This window comes from Macadamia integrifolia, unplaced genomic scaffold, assembly GCF_013358625.1.
Source record: "Macadamia integrifolia cultivar HAES 741 unplaced genomic scaffold, SCU_Mint_v3 scaffold671, whole genome shotgun sequence".
Lineage (NCBI taxonomy): Eukaryota > Viridiplantae > Streptophyta > Magnoliopsida > Proteales > Proteaceae > Macadamia > Macadamia integrifolia.
Window position 1 is genome coordinate 264,245 of NW_024870511.1, and position 18,279 is coordinate 282,523.

The 18,279-nt window shown below is 40.9% G+C and overlaps 1 protein-coding gene and 1 long non-coding RNA gene across 7 annotated transcripts in view; one reads left to right on the forward strand and one right to left on the reverse strand.

Annotated features, from left to right (window-relative positions):
- LOC122069640 overlaps nucleotides 1-4,019 on the forward strand; it is a 33,747-nt gene extending 29,728 nt beyond the window's left edge. For all 3 annotated transcript variants that reach the window (XR_006137507.1, XR_006137506.1, XR_006137505.1), the window contains one exon: nucleotides 3,656-4,019. This is a non-coding gene — a long non-coding RNA (uncharacterized LOC122069640). The remainder of the gene's footprint in view (nucleotides 1-3,655) is intronic.
- A 3,915-nt stretch (nucleotides 4,020-7,934) lies between these two features.
- On the reverse strand, nucleotides 7,935-10,849 carry LOC122069641 (IN2-2 protein-like). 4 transcript variants are annotated; one of them, XR_006137508.1, is made up of 4 exons: nucleotides 10,744-10,849; nucleotides 10,438-10,638; nucleotides 8,563-8,684; nucleotides 7,935-8,466 (listed from the first exon to the last, which is right to left on the reverse strand). XR_006137508.1 is itself a non-coding variant. In XM_042633691.1 (3 exons), the coding sequence occupies exons 1-3, from the start codon at nucleotides 10,780-10,782 to the stop codon at nucleotides 8,410-8,412; spliced, it is 297 nt and encodes a 98-aa protein (XP_042489625.1). In that variant the 5' UTR covers nucleotides 10,783-10,849; the 3' UTR covers nucleotides 7,935-8,409. The 4 variants fall into 4 exon arrangements, 2 of the variants coding, with proteins under 2 accessions (XP_042489625.1, XP_042489624.1); XR_006137509.1 differs by lacking the exon at nucleotides 10,744-10,849 and adding an exon at nucleotides 9,017-9,536 and having other exon boundaries at nucleotides 10,438-10,572; XM_042633691.1 differs by lacking the exon at nucleotides 8,563-8,684.
- Between the last annotated feature and the right edge of the window lie 7,430 nt (nucleotides 10,850-18,279).

An 18,279-nucleotide genomic window follows, 5' to 3' on the forward strand; every position in this document is an offset into this window, starting at 1 on the left:
GGGCTTTTGCTGTGGGAGACTGTATTAGGTCCCCACATGAAATTCTCTATCTTTAATTTCATTTCACAGTACCTCTACCCCTGACTGATTCCTTCCTTAATTAAATTCACAAATAGGGTTAGGGTTTTACCTTCCCAACAAGCCTCAGGTGTGCAGATAGGGTCCAGCACCAGTTGTGCAGCCCAGGTTCCAGCGCCTTGATTGTGGTAGCAGCACAACAGCAACAGTAGACGCAGCACCTGCATGCACACAACAGCAACAGAGCAGCAACTACTGCAGAGAGGGTTGTTGCACTCTCTTTCTCCTTCCTTCCTTTCCTCTTCTTTCTTCCCTCCTTCTCTTCTCTTTTCTTTCTTCTTCCTTCTCTATTTTCTTTTCTGTTCTCAATAGAAAAAGAGAGAAGAACAACCGACCTTTCCTCTTTATATTGCTAAACAGACCTCTGTTTAGCAGAGTGCTTTTTAGAAAAACCTATTTTTCCTACGTATTTAAACCCAAATAACTCATTATAGAAATTAGGGTTTAACATGAAACCAATTGCATTAAGACCCTTAATCATGCGCTAATCTATGGTTGGAATGGGTACAATAACCCTACAAAGCAATGGGACCCACAAAGAAAAATACTGATTTTTGGGCATTCTACCACTGTAACTGGTTGGTAGATTAACCAGGGGCTATCCCACCGGTTGTCACCTGTGGGCTTCTTTGCTGTCCTACCTTCTACCTAAAGTAGTCCAAACTATGTGGGACCTTTCCCCACACCTGTAGACCATTCATACCCATTACCTATTCTTCTCCCTTGCCTCTTTATTGTCTACAGAGTTGTACATAGCTATAATGCTATTTTACATAGAACATTTAATTCAAGTTTCACATCTTACCCTTCTCAACTGAATTCCACTTCTGGAACTGAGGGGTTCTAAATCCAGGGTGTTACATTCAACCACATTACACATGAGCATGAATAAATAAATATATAAAAACATTCCATAAAATAAATCAAACATCCACTCACCTCAAAACCCAAATCATAGTGCACGATAGGATCCCCCGCAATCAACTTTGTATCCTCGCCCGATTGTTTAGGTCCCTAACCAAATGTGTATCATTTGTTAAACATTTCTAACACTTACCTACACCTAATATGACTCAATACAGGTTCACTACTGAACCCAAAATGACTTTCAATAGCCCATGTACCACCCCAATTTAAAGTCTCGAAGAGGCCCTAGAGCTTCCCCTACTTATAGGGCTAATTTGGGTAAAAAGGTAGGGAACATAACCTACAAGGGGCAGTGTAACACCCTAAATTCATTCCTCTATTTTATTGGTGGACAGGCATAGATACCAGATAAGAAAGGCTAATAGTAGCTTGGTTGGCAGTAGTAAAATGCCAAGAAGGAAAGAATGACCCAACATATACCTGTGCATTCTGCCAACAGTGTTGGATGAATCAACAAGAAATGTGGACCAACAGGTAAATATTAACCCCTAATAGGAGGTAGGAATGATAGGAAGTGGTACAGACCAAAGGAGGTTGGTTTTAACCCAACCGGTGGGAAAGCCCTGGGAGTGACAGGTTGGCCGATTGGCTTGGCAGAATGGTGATTTTGGGTATGGTGGGTCCCACATTCATAATTAAATAAGGACCTTCTTTCTGTAAGCCTTTTATGATAGAATAAGTTAATATAATAATTTAAGTAAGAGTTATAAGAGTTAAGAGTAATTACATAAGTGAATGCAATTCAATATGTATATATATAACTATTATATACGTATAGTATTGCATATATCTCTCCACCAAGCAAATCGGTGGGAGAGAGTATTATAAATAGGAGTTACCACCGACTATTTCTAGTTAGAATTCTCATTTCTCACATGTATAGCAAGAAGGGAGAACGAAGAAAGAGAAGAAGAGGAGAAGGAAAGAACAGAGGAAGAAGAGATCAAGAGAGAGTTGTGGCTATTGAGACAACAACTAGGTAGTTCTTCATCCAGGTAAGAATCTAACTCAGTATAAACCTGGAATGGCAAGATTATTACTGAAATTGATGGTTTAAGTTAGCCGATTTGGCTAAATTGGAGGATTAAGAAAGAATCTATGAAATTCAGCTTGGACAAGGAACAAGAATAGATGGTAACTTGTCCTTGTGATGTAAATGGGAAGAAATTCTTAAATTTGAAATGGAATTTTCTGAAATCATGGCCGAATAGGACTGGATAATGAAAATCTCTACCCAAAACCCTTAAAACAGAATCTTAATATGTAATTGAAGTGAAATTGCAAGGGAATTTCACTAGTTTGTGGTTTTAGAGACATATGCAAGAAGAATTAGAGATGGAAAGACTACATGCAAAGGGAATTGGAGATGGAACATCAAATTAGATGGTTAGACACTAATATTTCATCTCTAATTGAGTAATTAACATCGGTAATTGGTTCAATTTTGGAAGAAATTTCAAATTGATGATGAATCTCATGTGTAGCCCAAGACTTGGACAATGGAACTTGTTGAATGGACTAAAAGAAGACCTAATTTAAGTCATTACATTTTTTATTTAGTGAATTAGACCTCAGAAAAGGGAAGTAAGAACCAAAGTACAGAAGTAAGTTCAGCTGGACACTGGCAGAATCAAATTTCTGCAGAATTAGGACAACTGGTGGGAGACCACAGGACGATCGGTTGGTTCCAGAGTCTCCAGCCGGTTAGGCTTCCAGAGACCAGATTGTTTCCATAATTTAACTGAAATCTGTTGGACTTAAACGAGACCTGTAGGACACATAAAGGAAGTTAGAGATGATCCTATTGTAAATGAATGATTTCAATTTGATTTTAATACTATATACTGGTTTTAAGAAATATGATTAGCAATGTGGGAGCTTGTTTAGTACAAGGAGGGAAGTCATCTATTACAGAGTATCAAGGTGAGTGGTTGCCCTGGCCTTTTTAATGAGTGTTTCTTTATTTTCCTTTTTATGCCTACGTTATATGTTCATGCATTCTTGCATGTGGATGTGCATCCTTTGTTTGGAGATCTCTATAATGGTCGACTTGGATTTGAGATGTGAAAGGTAAGACAGATAAGATCGGACACGTGCAGGTGCCCATGATTTTGTGTGTGAATGTGGTAAATGGATGTACATCATGTAGTATGCTGGGCTAGGTATCACCACCCTAAGTGCTACAACCCCTTGTCCGTATGGGGTTAAGTACGGACTAATCCCAACATATGTGGCTTCCTGATCAGCAGTGCACTTTTTGTGGTACGACGTACTATACCAGAGATGGATGTGGACAAGATAACATATTGTATGCCTGGTGTGTATTTTTATGGGGTTACTAATTAGGGGTTAGCCGGGGGACCGAGGCTCTGACCGGGATTGGCTGACTCCTGCTTGCAACGAGCTTGTATTCCTGAGGCCCAACGTATAGGGTAGAAAATGCCACCTACGTTGCGTAGCACTATACCCATATATGATGAGACTTATTAATGGAGTAGGAAGTAGAGTAAGATAATAAAAAGGTTTTATGAGCATCATTATCAGTGTGGAATATGAGCATGCATTGCATCATATGTATTGTGTGTGCTTACTTTCCCCCACCCCCTCACTGAGCATGACATGCTCACCCCCCTTTATCTTGATCCTCTAGATGATGACGGCACTGTTTTGCCAACTACCGGCACTAATTATGAGACAGTGGTCATGGATCACATGGCCTATATTCAAGAAGCTGAACTCGACCATGGACTCGCCCGTCATTGTGGCGACTGTGCCTACAGAGGCCAATGTTATTGAGGAGTAGGATTGCTATTGATTATTCTTTTGTGTACGTACAAGCTTCCGCTAAGATCATGCATTTTGATGATCTGAGGCTTTTGGGAGATGTTATATCTTCTGTGTATATATTTTCTGATTATAAATTATTCTGTAACCTATGGATGACTGTAATTATGTATGGTATCATGTAGAAACACTGGATGGTTATGATTTTAATTTCCTTTATAATTGTGTTATATGTGAGACTTTTCTGATCTATAGTTGGGTATTGTGGTGTTGTAGACTACCCGGAGTCTGGATCCTGGGGAAAAACAGGTTGAATGGATGTGGTGAGGTTCCAGTGCCGGCATACCTGTGCCGTATTGAGGGTATGGTGTGACAGGCAAGGTATAGTTCAGCCAAAACAGGAGCTGATCAGCCTTAAAAACACCCAACCGCCAGGTTTGAACCGATTGGCCACTTGTCCGACTGTCAGGTCATTTCTGCAGAAATTTTTGCAACTCTGCAGGCTACTCGACTGGTTTTCCTCACTTGGGTTGCTTATAGTCGAAAGGTAGCGTGCATGGCAGCATGAGGAGGGTTTTTCTAATGCCTCTAAGGGCATTCTACAGTTCCTAGAACTACCAATTACAGTAATTAAAACTCCATATCAGCAGACTACCCAATTCCCTAAACAAAATTTTGAATTGGACATGAACTGGGTAAATTGAATGGCTGCAACCATTTTTCCTATAATTATTCATTCAATTCAGTTCAATTAAATGGAATACAGTAACAATACTTAAATTCCAACCCCAAGCAAGCTTAGCAATAGGTTTTAGGGAAGAATTTAAACCATTACTTCCAATTTCCCTAACCTGAAAATTAATAAAATTCTCCTTATACTCTTTCTGCTGAATTTTAATCATATACTACCTCAATTCATTCCCTGCTTGTATGAATTCCATATAAATACTAAAAGCCCTTTGTTTTTAGGGTTACAAGGCTGGACTTACTTCAAATCAAATCCCTGAACGCCTTTCAGTTTTAGGGCTTCAGCCATAAGTATTAAATTCAGTCTATAGGAACTCAATACCAACCCTTAATTACTAGAAATTCATAACCCTAGCTAATTGTTCTAACTAAATAAACTGATTTCTTAAATTACAGACGGTAGTAAGACTTACCTTCGGTGTAGGCAGCCCCAAAATTGCAGCTGTTGTTCCTTTCTTCTTTCTTTCTTGCTGTTCCACTGAATGTGTCGCAGGAAATGAGGTGAAACAGTAATTTTTTCCTTGTTTTATAACTCAGCCAAAGGGTCCTTAGGGCCCGTTTGGCTGAATTACTTAAAACTGAAAAATTAATTCTTAAAACTATTATTAAAAACATAAAACTATTTAAAATTAACTACCCTTGATGGACCTCACCAAATACTGGCCTTTTAGGTTGGATTTGGTCAGCATTACGACCTCTACATAGTGGGTAAGTACGAAACTCAGGAGTATAGGGATGTGGGCCCCACATAAGAAAAACACATTTTGTTACGTTCTGCAAGCCAAATCGGTTGGCCGGTTGGTAGCTAGGTGGCCTGCCGATTATAGCCTTTTCAATCTTAGGTTCTTGAGTCCACCCAATGTAGGACTGGTCTCACCCTTTTTCTGACCATCCTATAACCCTTACTTGGTCTCCGGTTCTGCCAAAATGCTCTCTCTTACTACTGGACAACTAAATCCACCACAGAGTAGCCTACTTCCTATGCTAACTAGGTCCCAACACTAAGCTCAGTTGTTTCTAGTTTCATGGTGTTACACCTTTGCATGTTCTCTTCCTTTTGGTGTGTGGAGCTCAAAATGGTGAAGACTATCCAACTTGAGTCACCCAAATCGGAGTTGGGATGAGGGAGATATGACCATTTGAAGTTGGTGCAATGAGAATGCTTGAAATGGAATCTACATATGGCGGCATGGCGTATGCTGGCGGTGTGCAACAAGGGCGTTATCATGACCATAGATCAAGTACAAAAACTCTTCTTTAATCTTAGCCATTGATTATTTCCAACAGTCATTAATGTCAGCTATTGGATCAAAGTCATTAAAGGACGTCATTTGACCCTACTGATGTCATGCTGATGTAAGTAATGACCCCCTTTTCGTATCGTCTTTTCATTTGTTACTTCTTCTGGATTTTAAGGAGCATGTTTCCCACCTACCAAAAGGTGATTTATTTGCCAGCCGTTGAACTGGATTCCCTGTAACCTCAGATCAATATAGGGCTTTAGATGGGAATCTTCTACCATGATCTTTGCACACGTGAAACACCACTACTTCATAATATCACTTACTTAAATAATTGCATAAAATTCCCTCAAAAATCTGAAATAAATTATAAAAACCCCTCCCATTACCGAGAGCTCTTTAGGGTTTTCCAGTTTAGAACTTCGGACCAGCTTCATGGAATCACGCATCACTTTTTTCGTATGGCATCTATCAAATGAAACAAAGTGCGTTGGAACCAGGACTCTATGCTCTACAAATTTTTAGAAGACCCGATCAGAATCAACTATGCAAAAAGACTTGAACCTTTCAGATGCATCAACTTTTCATACATAATCAAAATGTGACGAAACCAAGTGCGTTGGGACCATTGGATATTTCTTGCAAAGTTAAATTGAAAATATTTTTTCTAAAAAAATTATCTTCAATGCCGAAATTGCCCCCGACTGCCATGTAAGCCAGTTTTTTACTACGGATGTTGTAACTTTTTCATACGGTAACGAAACTGGACAAAATCAGAGGTGTTGGACTGGATAAATTACACTCTTAACTTTTTCATGAAGAAACCGTCTTCCAGAAAAAATTATTTTCACTGCCAAAAATGCTCTTGAGCCTAAATAGGCTAAATTTTTTAGTTTGACTTGAAATCCTGCACCACTTGCCATGGATGTATTAATCCACTCCATGAGCATCATGTAGCACTGTTATGTCATCAGAGAAATCGAATGTTGCCACATCACAACTTCCGACCACGTCACCCAAACTAGCAATGTCATCACCGCATGGCTGAGGTTACCAACAAAGACAACTACAAAAAAACACTATTATGGTCGACAAGGAGGTAGGCCACAAAATTTGATTCTTCCGCATCTAGTATGGCCTTTAGATTATCGTCCATTACATATAATATATATAGCGTATAAATATATATATATATATATGTTAAATAATTTTTTTGGTAAATATATATGTTAAATTAGCACTATTAACTCTAGAAGGTAGTAGATATTACTAGTTAATCCAATTAACTACATATTGATTATAGAGCATGTAATTCTATTATTGCCAAACCCAATCCATTGATATATGCTTGTATAAATATTTTGTGTCAATGATTGGACCCCAAAACATTTTATAAGATAATAATATTATTAAATAATTTAAATTTTTAGAACAATTTATAAACTCTTCATAAAACCATCAGTGGATCTGAATTTTCATCCAATCATAAACAACTTATTATTTTTCCTTGATATTCCTTAATAGGGAAGTGAACTCCATGTTGAGCATCCGTCTCATTCATGATAAAAAAAAAATGCTCAATCTAGTACACTGATATATAATTACGAAGACATCAATCATTGGTTTGTCAAAACCCATGATATGTAATTGCAATGGCAAGGACTTCTTAGGTCAAAAGACCAATTGAATTCTATTAATGGGAATCTTATATATTCTTCATCAACTGATATTGGAACACAGTAAAACTATTGTATGTGCACTCACACTTATGTCTTGGAATCACCATTTTAAATAACACATAGTGTGATGACCATTTGAAGAAGATGTCTAGTTCTATCCCTAGTTCAGTACAAATTTTAGGTGATAACTAAGGACAATCATAACTTATTGATAATCATTCATAATTAATTAATTTAATATTAAATAAAAAAATCCAGGTTCAATGGACACACTCCCTACAGGTTCTTCCCTACACGCAACATGTGATTGAACTATTAGTCCAGGGTATCCTGTGCTTACCTTCCATAAAAGGGATCTTTCAACACAATTAAGAATCCTAAATTGCATTTTGCCCAAAAGTGTCACCCAAATCTTTTTTTTTTTTTTTTTAAAGGAAGTGTAGCCCAAATCTACTAGCTTGTTTGGTAAACGATGATCTAATAAAAAGCAAAGCACAAAGTTCAAATTTGAAATACCTTTTCTCTCCATAAGGTAAGTAAAGCAGTGTACTAGCTACTAGTAGTAGCACTAGTAAATGTTCAATCTTGACATCTAATATTGTTATTACATTCTATTCTGGGACAAACTGATGGACTTCCAAGACTCAGATAACAGAAGCAGAAACAAATATTCATTTCCCTTTCCAGGTTGATGGATCAGGGGTTTCTGAATCCTTCCAAGTTTTCACGGTTGGTGGGTATCTGTCACCCTTGACAGGAACTGATGAAGCCAAGGACTCGAGTTCAGCCATTTCTTCAGTTGTTAATTTCACTGATAAAGCACCGATGTTCTGGTTAAGGTTTTCAATCTTGGTGGTTCCCGGTATCGGAAACACATCACTTCCTTGGTTGTGAACCCATGCCAATGCAAGCTGACCCGGGGTGCACCCCTTTCTCGTTGCAATTTCATTCACCTACTCAAATATCTTTTTGTTGTGCTCTAGATTCTCAGGTTGGAACCTTGGTAAACCCTGCAACCAGATCCAAAAACATATTTAATTTTTAGGAAAAGATCCCTATTAGGTCATGTGGCCTGTATCCAGACACAGAGGGGATGAAATGATGACCTGCCTCTGTGAAATACAAAATCCCATCCTATTAATGCCTGTGTATACCCCTTCATTGGCCCCTGCATGGTGCAAGGGCAAGCAACCGGGCAATGTTCTTCTTCCCTTGATTAATTTTTAGTCTGCAACATGAAACAATAGATATACAATAATGAATAAACTTTTTTTACACCCGTAGTGTAGTGTTCAGCCACCATCTTAGGGTTCTTAAACATCCTCCCCCTTATTGGGAAAAGTTGATAGTACCTCCCATGTTGCGCAATAACTTCTCCCACGCATCTAAAAATCGTGGTCAAGGAATTCTCCTTCACTGTGACTTAAGGAAAACTCGATCCTACAATTAATGCAAGCTACCATGGATGAATAGCTATGGTAATTCACATTTACATTTTAAATGTTTTTTTTTTTTTCTTTTGTTATTAAGGCATGCATATATTAATGATATTATCCTGACCTGTCGGCGGTCGTTGTCAGTTAAATTTTCATAAAGCTTTGGTCCATATGAAAGGAAGCCTCTCCCTAAAGGGCTATACGCGACAACACCAATTCCAAGCTCCATGAGAAGTCAACGGGAAAAAAAAAGATGAGAAGTTAGAATTTTCAAATATAAATTTCTCAGAAGGAAAATAAAAAAAAGAGAGATAGAACTGTCCCTGTCAGCTGGGTATTGTGCCAGCGCAGGTCAATGGAAGAACAAGTGGATGTATGGCCGGAGACAGTTCAGGAGGTAGGGTAGTCTTTTCACATGACCGAGGACCGTTTCCCCAAGATATTATATATACAGTGGATGCATATGTAACTGACCTACAAGTAGGAATTATATCTCCCTCAACATCTCTTGACCACAAGGATCACTCCAATTGCACTGCTGTTATGGGATGAACAGCATATACTCTCCTAATTGTTGAAGCAGAAGCTTCAGATAGTCCGATATACTTTATCTTTCCTTCCACTAACATTTTTAGCTCTCCCATCTAAGATAAAAATTAAGAAATTCAAAAATTAACGTTAAGAGAAACAATCATTTCAAAAAAAATTATGTGGAGAAAAAACATTAATTTTTATGCAAGTGTTACCACAAACATTAATTTCATTTTTTTTTTTTTTTTTTTTTTGTTTTTTGGTTCCCTGTTCTGTTTTTGATTTATATTTCAAATTTAACATGATAACGTCTTCATTTATTCAATACTACATCAGGAATCACAAGTTTTGACATGGGTGAAGTGTGCCACGACCCCCCAAAATTTAAATAAATAAATAAAAAGCATTATGTTGGTGGGTCATACGATCGATATGAGTTATGGAATTTGACATATGGATAATCCTACGGTTACTCTCTAACCCAAGGAAGCATTTGGTCCCGAATCTACACAAGTGACATCTTAGGGTCATAGTTAGCTTGCCACATGGACAAATGATTTAACCAATCTCATCTTGAATGGATAAGTCACAGAGAACATCCTTATATGCCATATTCTCCAAGCCAAGACACAGTCCATGATTTAGGGGGCAGGGGTATCTTTTTACACCTATTATGATCACTGGCTTTGTCAGGGCGTGGGGACGTGGATGAATAGCATTATTTCTTCCAAAAAAAAAAATAGGGAAAATTTTTCCTCCACTGTGGATGTGGGTAAACCCTCCATCCTAGAATCTTGATTACTCCCCCTACTTGTTATTGTAAAAAATGCCCCGGTGCCATGTAAACACTCCCTCAAGCCCTGCCCTGTGTGTGAAGGGAAATTAGGTCCCAAAACAAACAAATGATGGAAAAAAGGATAGAACTCTTTCTTTCTTTCCTCGAAACAAAAACCTCTGAACAATGAAGAAGATAAGTGATTAAATGGATGGAAGGAAAGGAAAATAAAAACGCACCGTGACTTCAATGGGGACTTGAGTACCGATCCGATGCTGGTAATAGAGATCAATCCAATCAACCTGAAGCCTCTTCAAGCTTGACTCGCAGGCTGCCCTCACATAAACAGGATCCCCTCTCACTTCCATTTTCCCATCCACAAATACGTTCCCAAACTTAGTAGCCAATTCCACCTTCTCTCTCATTCCCACCTTCAAAGCCTATTAAAAAAAAGACCCAAACCTGAAGATAAGATAAGAGAAACTAAAAAGGAGTGAAAATGGAAATCCCAGAAGAATTAAAAATTAAAAAAAATTTAAAAATACCTTTCCGATGAGGATTTCATTGGTGTAGGGACCATACATGTCAGCAGTGACAAGGAAGGTGATGCCGTTGTTAATGGCGTGGTGGATGAGAGGGACTCTACTCCTGGGTAAAAATAAAACCGTATCAAAGTTGAGGCTTTGGCTGAACCAAACCGGACATAACAACTCACCTGTCTGTTAAGAGAAGATTTCTGTCCAGAAAAAACTTCAAATATTTTTTTTTTTTAAACCAAGAAGTCATCTTTCACTTCAAAGCTTTACTCCATATTCACATCATAAGTCATTAAGGGTCCATTTGTTTAGAGAGGAGTTTGATGGGCTGGGATAGTCCACCCCAACAAGATTTGAGTTGCTTATATTATAGGGGTGGGATTTTGGGGGAAAATAGCAACTTTTCCTGTCAATTCACATGGACATCATTTTCTCTCACCCCAACCCTCACCACTTTGATGGGGACTTTGGCAAAAATCTTGGGATTTTAGTGGAGAGCAACCTTGAACCATCGAGCATCATCGCTGCAACATGTCCCTCCAATCGACAGAATCCGGTAGACTCTCGCAGCAACATACCCTTCTTGTATAGAAGGCTTTTACAAATCCCCATGTTGTTGCTGCCTTGGAGAACTCAAGGGAAACCATGGAAGAAGCTCAGGTGGGTCTGAACCCCTTGTAGTACTCAATGGTGATGGATGCAAGTAAAACCCTTTCTCTACAATTGCTTTCTCTTCCTCCAAAACTTCCAGTGAAGATGGTGATTAGCTACCCGAACCAGAGTATTTGAACAGAGAACAAAGTTTCAGAACCCAAAGGGGTCATCCGACTTGGAATCGGCGATACAAGCAGGTGATTTTTAGTTTGGTTTGTCTAGGTGAGTAAGGAAGACTCCAAAGGGAAAATTTGTAATAGTAAACATGCATAATAAATTCCTAAGTGACGCTGTAGAACTAAATTTGCAAAAGGGTATTGTCATGCTGAAGGGAGCTCCTAATCAAACAAGTTGAATCCCATGTCATCATCATTTCTTCCTTAGGTTCTTCCTTCTTCTCCTCAATTGCAGGAGCAGCAGGAGTGGCAATGCCACCACCTACGCCTCTAGATGGGGTAGCAACAACAACGAGATCTTACTCTTTCCCTCCAGAGGAAAGCTCCTTTGGCGTCTGATTGCTTCGATGCTTCCTTTCTTGATTAAGGTTTCAATACCTTATGAATCTCGCTCTTTCCCTTTCCTTCTCTCCACCTCTTTGCTCCAACCTGTAGACACCCAATTTTCCACCCACCCTGACAATGATGACGAATAGGGAACGATCGAGGTTTGTGCTCTACATCAGAAGAGAATCTAGGCCTTTTTTTATTACTCGGACATGTCAATAACTTGAAACCCAATGTTTAGCCCGAAGCCCTAATTCATCCCAAAACCCTAATTTAGCCCAAACCCTAATCCAACCCAAAACCATAATTCAACCAAAAACCCTAATCCGGACTTGGACCCCAACTTGATGGTGAGGGAACGCATGAATAAGGATTGTTGAAAAAACCCCAACTTGTAATTGGACAGAAACCCCTTCCTTGTCTATCTTGAATGTGTGCGAGCAAAAAAGGAGCTTGAAACCCTCACCATTAGATAGTGCTCAAAAATACAATTCCAAAAATATATTGCATGTAAAAATCAGGCCCCTGGATCTCCCAAAAGTTAGAATGGGGATCGATCGACCGATTTTTTTCAGATTTCTTCCCAGACCCTCTAGATTTTTGGCAAGCCTGCCAAATTTCCTATTAAAAGATGGCCTGAAATTGACTGGGCCCACAAAAACTTACGCTTTTGAGTGACAGACTTGCTGTAGATACCCAATTTTATCACCCTCCCCCGGCTATGATGACTCACGGACTGTGAACGTGGCCCTTTGCTTTTGATCAATAGAGATGACAATTAACTAAGGTGGTCTGTGTAATACCCTACTTCTTAAACCCGGTCTGATTACACGGTTGACCCGGTTTAACCATGCAGGACCCGAACTGGAGAGAGTTAAGGCGGGTTCCTTATGGACCATGATGGCAAGGGTGAGCTTAAACACCGACTGGCCAGACAAGTCCGAGCCAGTGCCAGAGGAGACGGGTGTACCCAAGCCGTGTACATGCACATATCATAAGGCCATGTACGGATAAAGCAGGTATGTAGCAGTATCTTAGGGCGCATACGTATATTACATCTTATGCCAAGAGTGAGATTCGTGTCGAGGGTCGAATTCTGTCAAAATCCCACTTGTTGGCCAAGTTTTGGCCCTCAGGTGGGCGGTCACAGGTGGGCGCATCCACCCACCTAAGTGACCCACCCATGTGATTACTTAGTTATTTTAGAAAGTATAAATAGCTATCTTATGTTTTCCTTTCTCTTTTTCTCATTTATGACACTCGGACGTTTGGTGAGAAGAGTAAAGAGGAGAGAGAAAAGAAGGGAAAGAAGAGGAAAAGAGAAGGAAGAGGAAGAAGATATGGATTTCAGCGGCATCGAGGCTTGATCTTCCCATTCCGACACCGGAAGAGTGATCTCTAACACTAGATCTACGTTTAGAGGTGAGCAAAGGCTAGGTTCCTTAAACTTTCACCATACCCAAGTAAAACCCTTGGTTTGGGTAGGGTTTCTTGAGGTCTTGTAAATCTCCCTTGAGATGATGAATCTAAGGTTTAATAGATGATCTATGTGTTGATTTTGAAGGATTTGAAGAAGTGTTTACAAGGTTGGAGTAGCATTGTTGATTTGAAGTGATTTTGGGGTTTTGAAGGAGTTCTTGAGCAAAGAAGGTAAGATGGCTTTCCATTCCTTAAATCTAACCTAGATCTAGGTTAGAACCACCTTATGAGACCTTGAATGTGTGGAGAATGGATTTGGAAGAGCCCCATTTGATTCCTCAAAGGTTGGGGAAGGTTTCAGGTGAAAATAGCATTTTCCCGCCAAGACCGGTGGGCCATTTGGCCCGCCTGAGGGCACCGGCCTGAGAGGGCAGACCCTCGGGGCCAATCGGTGGGCCACCCTGCCCATCGGTCTTAGCAGGACCCTCAGGCCCAACCGGTGGGATGACCTGCCCACCGGTCATGACCGATGGGTCTGATTGGCACCCGAGAGGCTCCCAATGTGATTTTTACGTCCGATTGGACCCAAAACGGACGTGTGACCTTTGTTTAGGATTCTAAACATGATTTTGTCATTGTATCTTGTTAATTTTGATCCCAAAGTGGCAAAATACTAACCCTGCTCACTCATGATAGGTTCACCAAATCTTACGCTTCTCGCACCGAATCTCACCCGTACCGAGCGTGAGTCCTTGTACACTAAAGGTAAGTGGGGAGAGGACGTTTGGCCTTGTTTCAAGGTATTTTTTGGCATTCATCTAATTGTATCTAGACTAGCCATGTCATCATGCAGATGCTATGTAGCTTAGCCATCCTCATATTTATGCTATGCGTGTTGTGTTTATTTCTCAATACCAAATGATGACATGCTTATGTGATGAATGTGGACATCATTGTGCATGATGCATTAATAGACTAGATGCCGTAGGTCGGCTTGGAAACGAGTGCATTGGTGGCCCGTGGTATGGGACGCGGTGGTACTATGCAATCATACTATGTCATATAGGAGCATGCAGTTTAGGATTATCATCTTCCCGTGCTACGACCCTTCCCAACAGGGGTTGAGGTGTTGGGTTACCATTTGGGGGGAAGCAGTGGTCACGGTTGTCGGGTCACTGTGGCGGTTAGACATACGCCCGGCCAGTCATTAGGACAGTCGGCAACCCCGGTGGCATATTCAAGAGGGCCAATCATACTGCTTTTAAATTGCTGGAGTCAACACCTTTAAATTATGTCATTTACTTTATGTTGAGAGTCGGTGGTCGGCATGTTTTACTTTTCTGAGTACTCACGGTGGGCCTTCTCTGATAGCCCTATAGGCGTATCGCGGGATGGAGATCGCGGCTCGTACCCGGAGTATACTCGCACTGTGGTTGTAGTAGCACTAAATCAAAGACTTAGTAATGTTGATTAGGTGGAAGTGATTTAAAATGAATTGCATAGCATATAGTGCATATGGTTGTGATTTGTTGTGTGGACTGCTATGTGGTCCTTCTTTCCACTTACTGAGCTAGTGAGCTCATTCCATGTGTGCACCTCTTTTAGATGATTTTACAGGTCATCAACCTGATGAGCACGGGGCGGGCCCCACAGTTGAGTTTCCTGAGGAGGATTGGTGGGTCCCCGAGGAATTAGAGCATGACACGGATTGCTCGTGTGAGAGCTATGCTGCGGGACCGCAGTTTTGATGAGCGAGCTGAGCTCTACCTCCTGATACCGAGCTGAGCCTTGTTTGATACCGAGCTGAGCTCTACCTTCTGATACTGGGCTGAGCTCTACCTTTTGATACCGAGCTGAGCCCTACTTCTAGTACCGAGCTGAGCTGACTCTCTAATTTTGATGATTCCTTTTGTGTACTTGATATGTAAATTGTATTCTTTTTGTGTAAATATCATGCCTGCGGGCCCACATGTACTTAACTATGTAATTAAAATTTGGGTATCAAGTATAATGGGAATATTTACAGGTAAACTAAGTCTTCCACTGAACTGTTGAACACTTTCTTAGTTGTATGTGTGCTGTGGTGGGATACTATATCAGATGATCCTGGTAGGTTTGGGTTAACTGGTGTTAACCCAGTCACTGGCCCTGTTCTGTGTGAACGGGGTGTGACAGTCTGGCCCCGAACCTCCCTTCATACCTAAAAGACCCAGAAACCCTAGAACTTGGAGGAAAGAGGGGTCCAATTATGACGCGACATATACTGAGGAATCAAGTAAGCGTACCGATGGATTGCTTGAGACCACGATTCCAACGATATATAACACACCAAAATCGAACCATTAGATCTCCCGTAATTATCCTCAGAAGATAGAACCTATATATGCAATCAGATCAGGATATACCCTTACGGCCCTATGAACCAGTGGCGGCCTCGCAAACCCCACAACCTTGCAAACATGTGTTGGCCCCACGAACCTCTCTCACCCAATAAAAGCCCCAAATGAGATAAAGCTACCAATTTCACCTCCTTGGGATCCGGAAATCTATAAATAGGGCACTATTTACCATCCCAAGACACTTGGTTGGAGCTACCCCCTCCCTTGGGTGAGTTAATCCCTTATAGCCTATTCCCTTGTTGGTTCCCTCTAGCCTATTCCCTAGTTGGTCCCCCTAATCCTTCTTTCCCTTGTTAGCCTTTGCTAACCCAAGCCTTTTATTAGCCTTTTTTAGCTGAAGCTCTGTCAAAATTTTAGTCCTTTACTAGCCTTCCCTAGCTGAAGCTCTACCAAAGTTTAAGTCCATTACCGGCCTTCCCTAGCCGAAGCTCTACCGAAGTTCCGCTAAAGTCTTAGTTCGAGAATCACACTTCCCTAGCCAAAGCTCTGCCAAAGTTTTAGTCCCTTACTAGCCTTCCCTAGCTGATGCTCTGCCGAAGTCTTAGTCTCATAACTAGCCTTTCCTAGCGGAAGCTCTGTAGAAGTTGTAGCTCAGGAATCAGTTCACACAAGCCAAACCCCTGTCCAAGTATCCAAAGGACCACCACCGTCGAAACCTCCGAAGAAAGGAAGTTAGAGGCTAAAGCAACTTTCCCTTGATCTGGGAAAACCAAAGGGACAAACCTCATCCACCTCAGCAAAGGGCCCACCCCTCTTGACCCGAAATAGGGGCTAAGCTCAGGTATAACTACTCATCAACTTAGCATAATGTAGACATTTTATTCATACTATGGTAGTGTATATACTGAATAATCTAGTCATGCATGTGGTATAGGAATAACGATGAAAATGTTCGTTCTTAAGCATTTAGTAGGAAGATCGGTTGAACTAGGTAGATTGGGTGCCTAACACTTTTCCAACTATATAATCTGACACTTACCCTATTCTCTGGACTAGACCAATGTTTTTGGGCCCCATCACTAGGGATCGGGCCCACCCCTGGGTCCTAGGCCCTTAATCTTAGGTGGCAACTCCAAACCCTTTTTGTATGATCCCAACCCCCGTATTGGACTATCTTCAACACCTACCTTAAAAGGATATACCTCTCAACCCCTCCTCTGAAGTCAAGCTTTGCAAAGTAGGGCCCCCACGGATCCCCAAGCAGGGATGCTACAACGTGGGGCCCGTGGGAGCATCGAGGAGAGAGAAGGGCTGACCCCACCCCGAGCAGGCCATTACCCCCACAGTGGCGACTCCACTGGGGAGGTTTGTCAAGCTTCCAGAATTAGATGCCACCTTTAAATGTAAGAACATTTTCCATCACCATTGTTTGATATCATGTTTGGCTAACCAATGTTTGTAAATGTATGTGCTAACCGCATCATGCGTCATGCTCAAAGTGAAATCATTTGGTGAGGGTACTCCCTGTCATGCCCGCACCCTCGAGGAGGTCAGTGCATGTCATACTAAGTACTCTGGGATCAAATGATAGCCACTTCCTATATAAGAATGTGTGGGATATCGTCATACGGTGAGGATGTTCGTAACTGTGCCAGCACCCTCGGGGAGGTCCGTGCACTTTATGACATTGTGAGTCGATTAATGGTAACCCCCACATTACACTTATGCACACAATCACATCACGATTCCATTTTATCCCAAAGGTAGTTGTCTAACCTCATATGTAGTCACGAGTAATGGTAGCAAAACCACCCCCTTGATATAGTACCTTCGGGTATATCAAAAGGAACACGTACCTTGCATATAAAGATCCTGTCAAGCTTAGCTGGTTCAATCCTATTGTATCCACTGTATCCTCGCATCATATAGGAAATAGATGGAGACCGCCGAGGAACGCCACAAGCTAACTTATAGAACTTGTTTGAGGTTTTGGAAAGAAATCTTCTTATAACACATTCTAGTCATAAGGAAATGCTCTCCTAAGTGGGTTTCGAAAGAAGGGTGTCCTTCCTCCTTAAGAACATGATTTAAATGATCTGGTGCATATAACTCCGGGGTGATTCCCATTAAGATTTATGCTGGTCCCGGATCATTCAAAGACCCGAGGAAACCAGTATAAAGGTCACCTAGTGGGCAAAAGTAGGGAAAGTATAACCTTATTGACATTGAATGTTTTATAGGAATACTTTGTTTAAGCCGATTATGTGTATTTCCCACTTTATGACACAAAGTGGATTAGGAGCAACGAGTCTGGCCCATTCCTTGTCATCTAGTGGACTAACTTTGGATGTGTCATTGATTGATGAATGAATAAAATAAAGGGGGAATACAAGAATCCTAAAATAAATCACTCATGATTCCACGTCTCAATAATTTCCCACAGTCCATCTGGACGCGTTAGGGTAACCAGTTGGCTCACTTAAGTCCAATGTCACCCCCTTCATCTCTCTGGGATTCTCTTTCTCTGGGTACTCGCAGTTCAGCCTGCATAGATCCACCCACTATTGAAACACCTGAGCCAGCATGGGTTCATCCGGTAGAGACACTACAAGCTGAAATGGTTGAAGCCA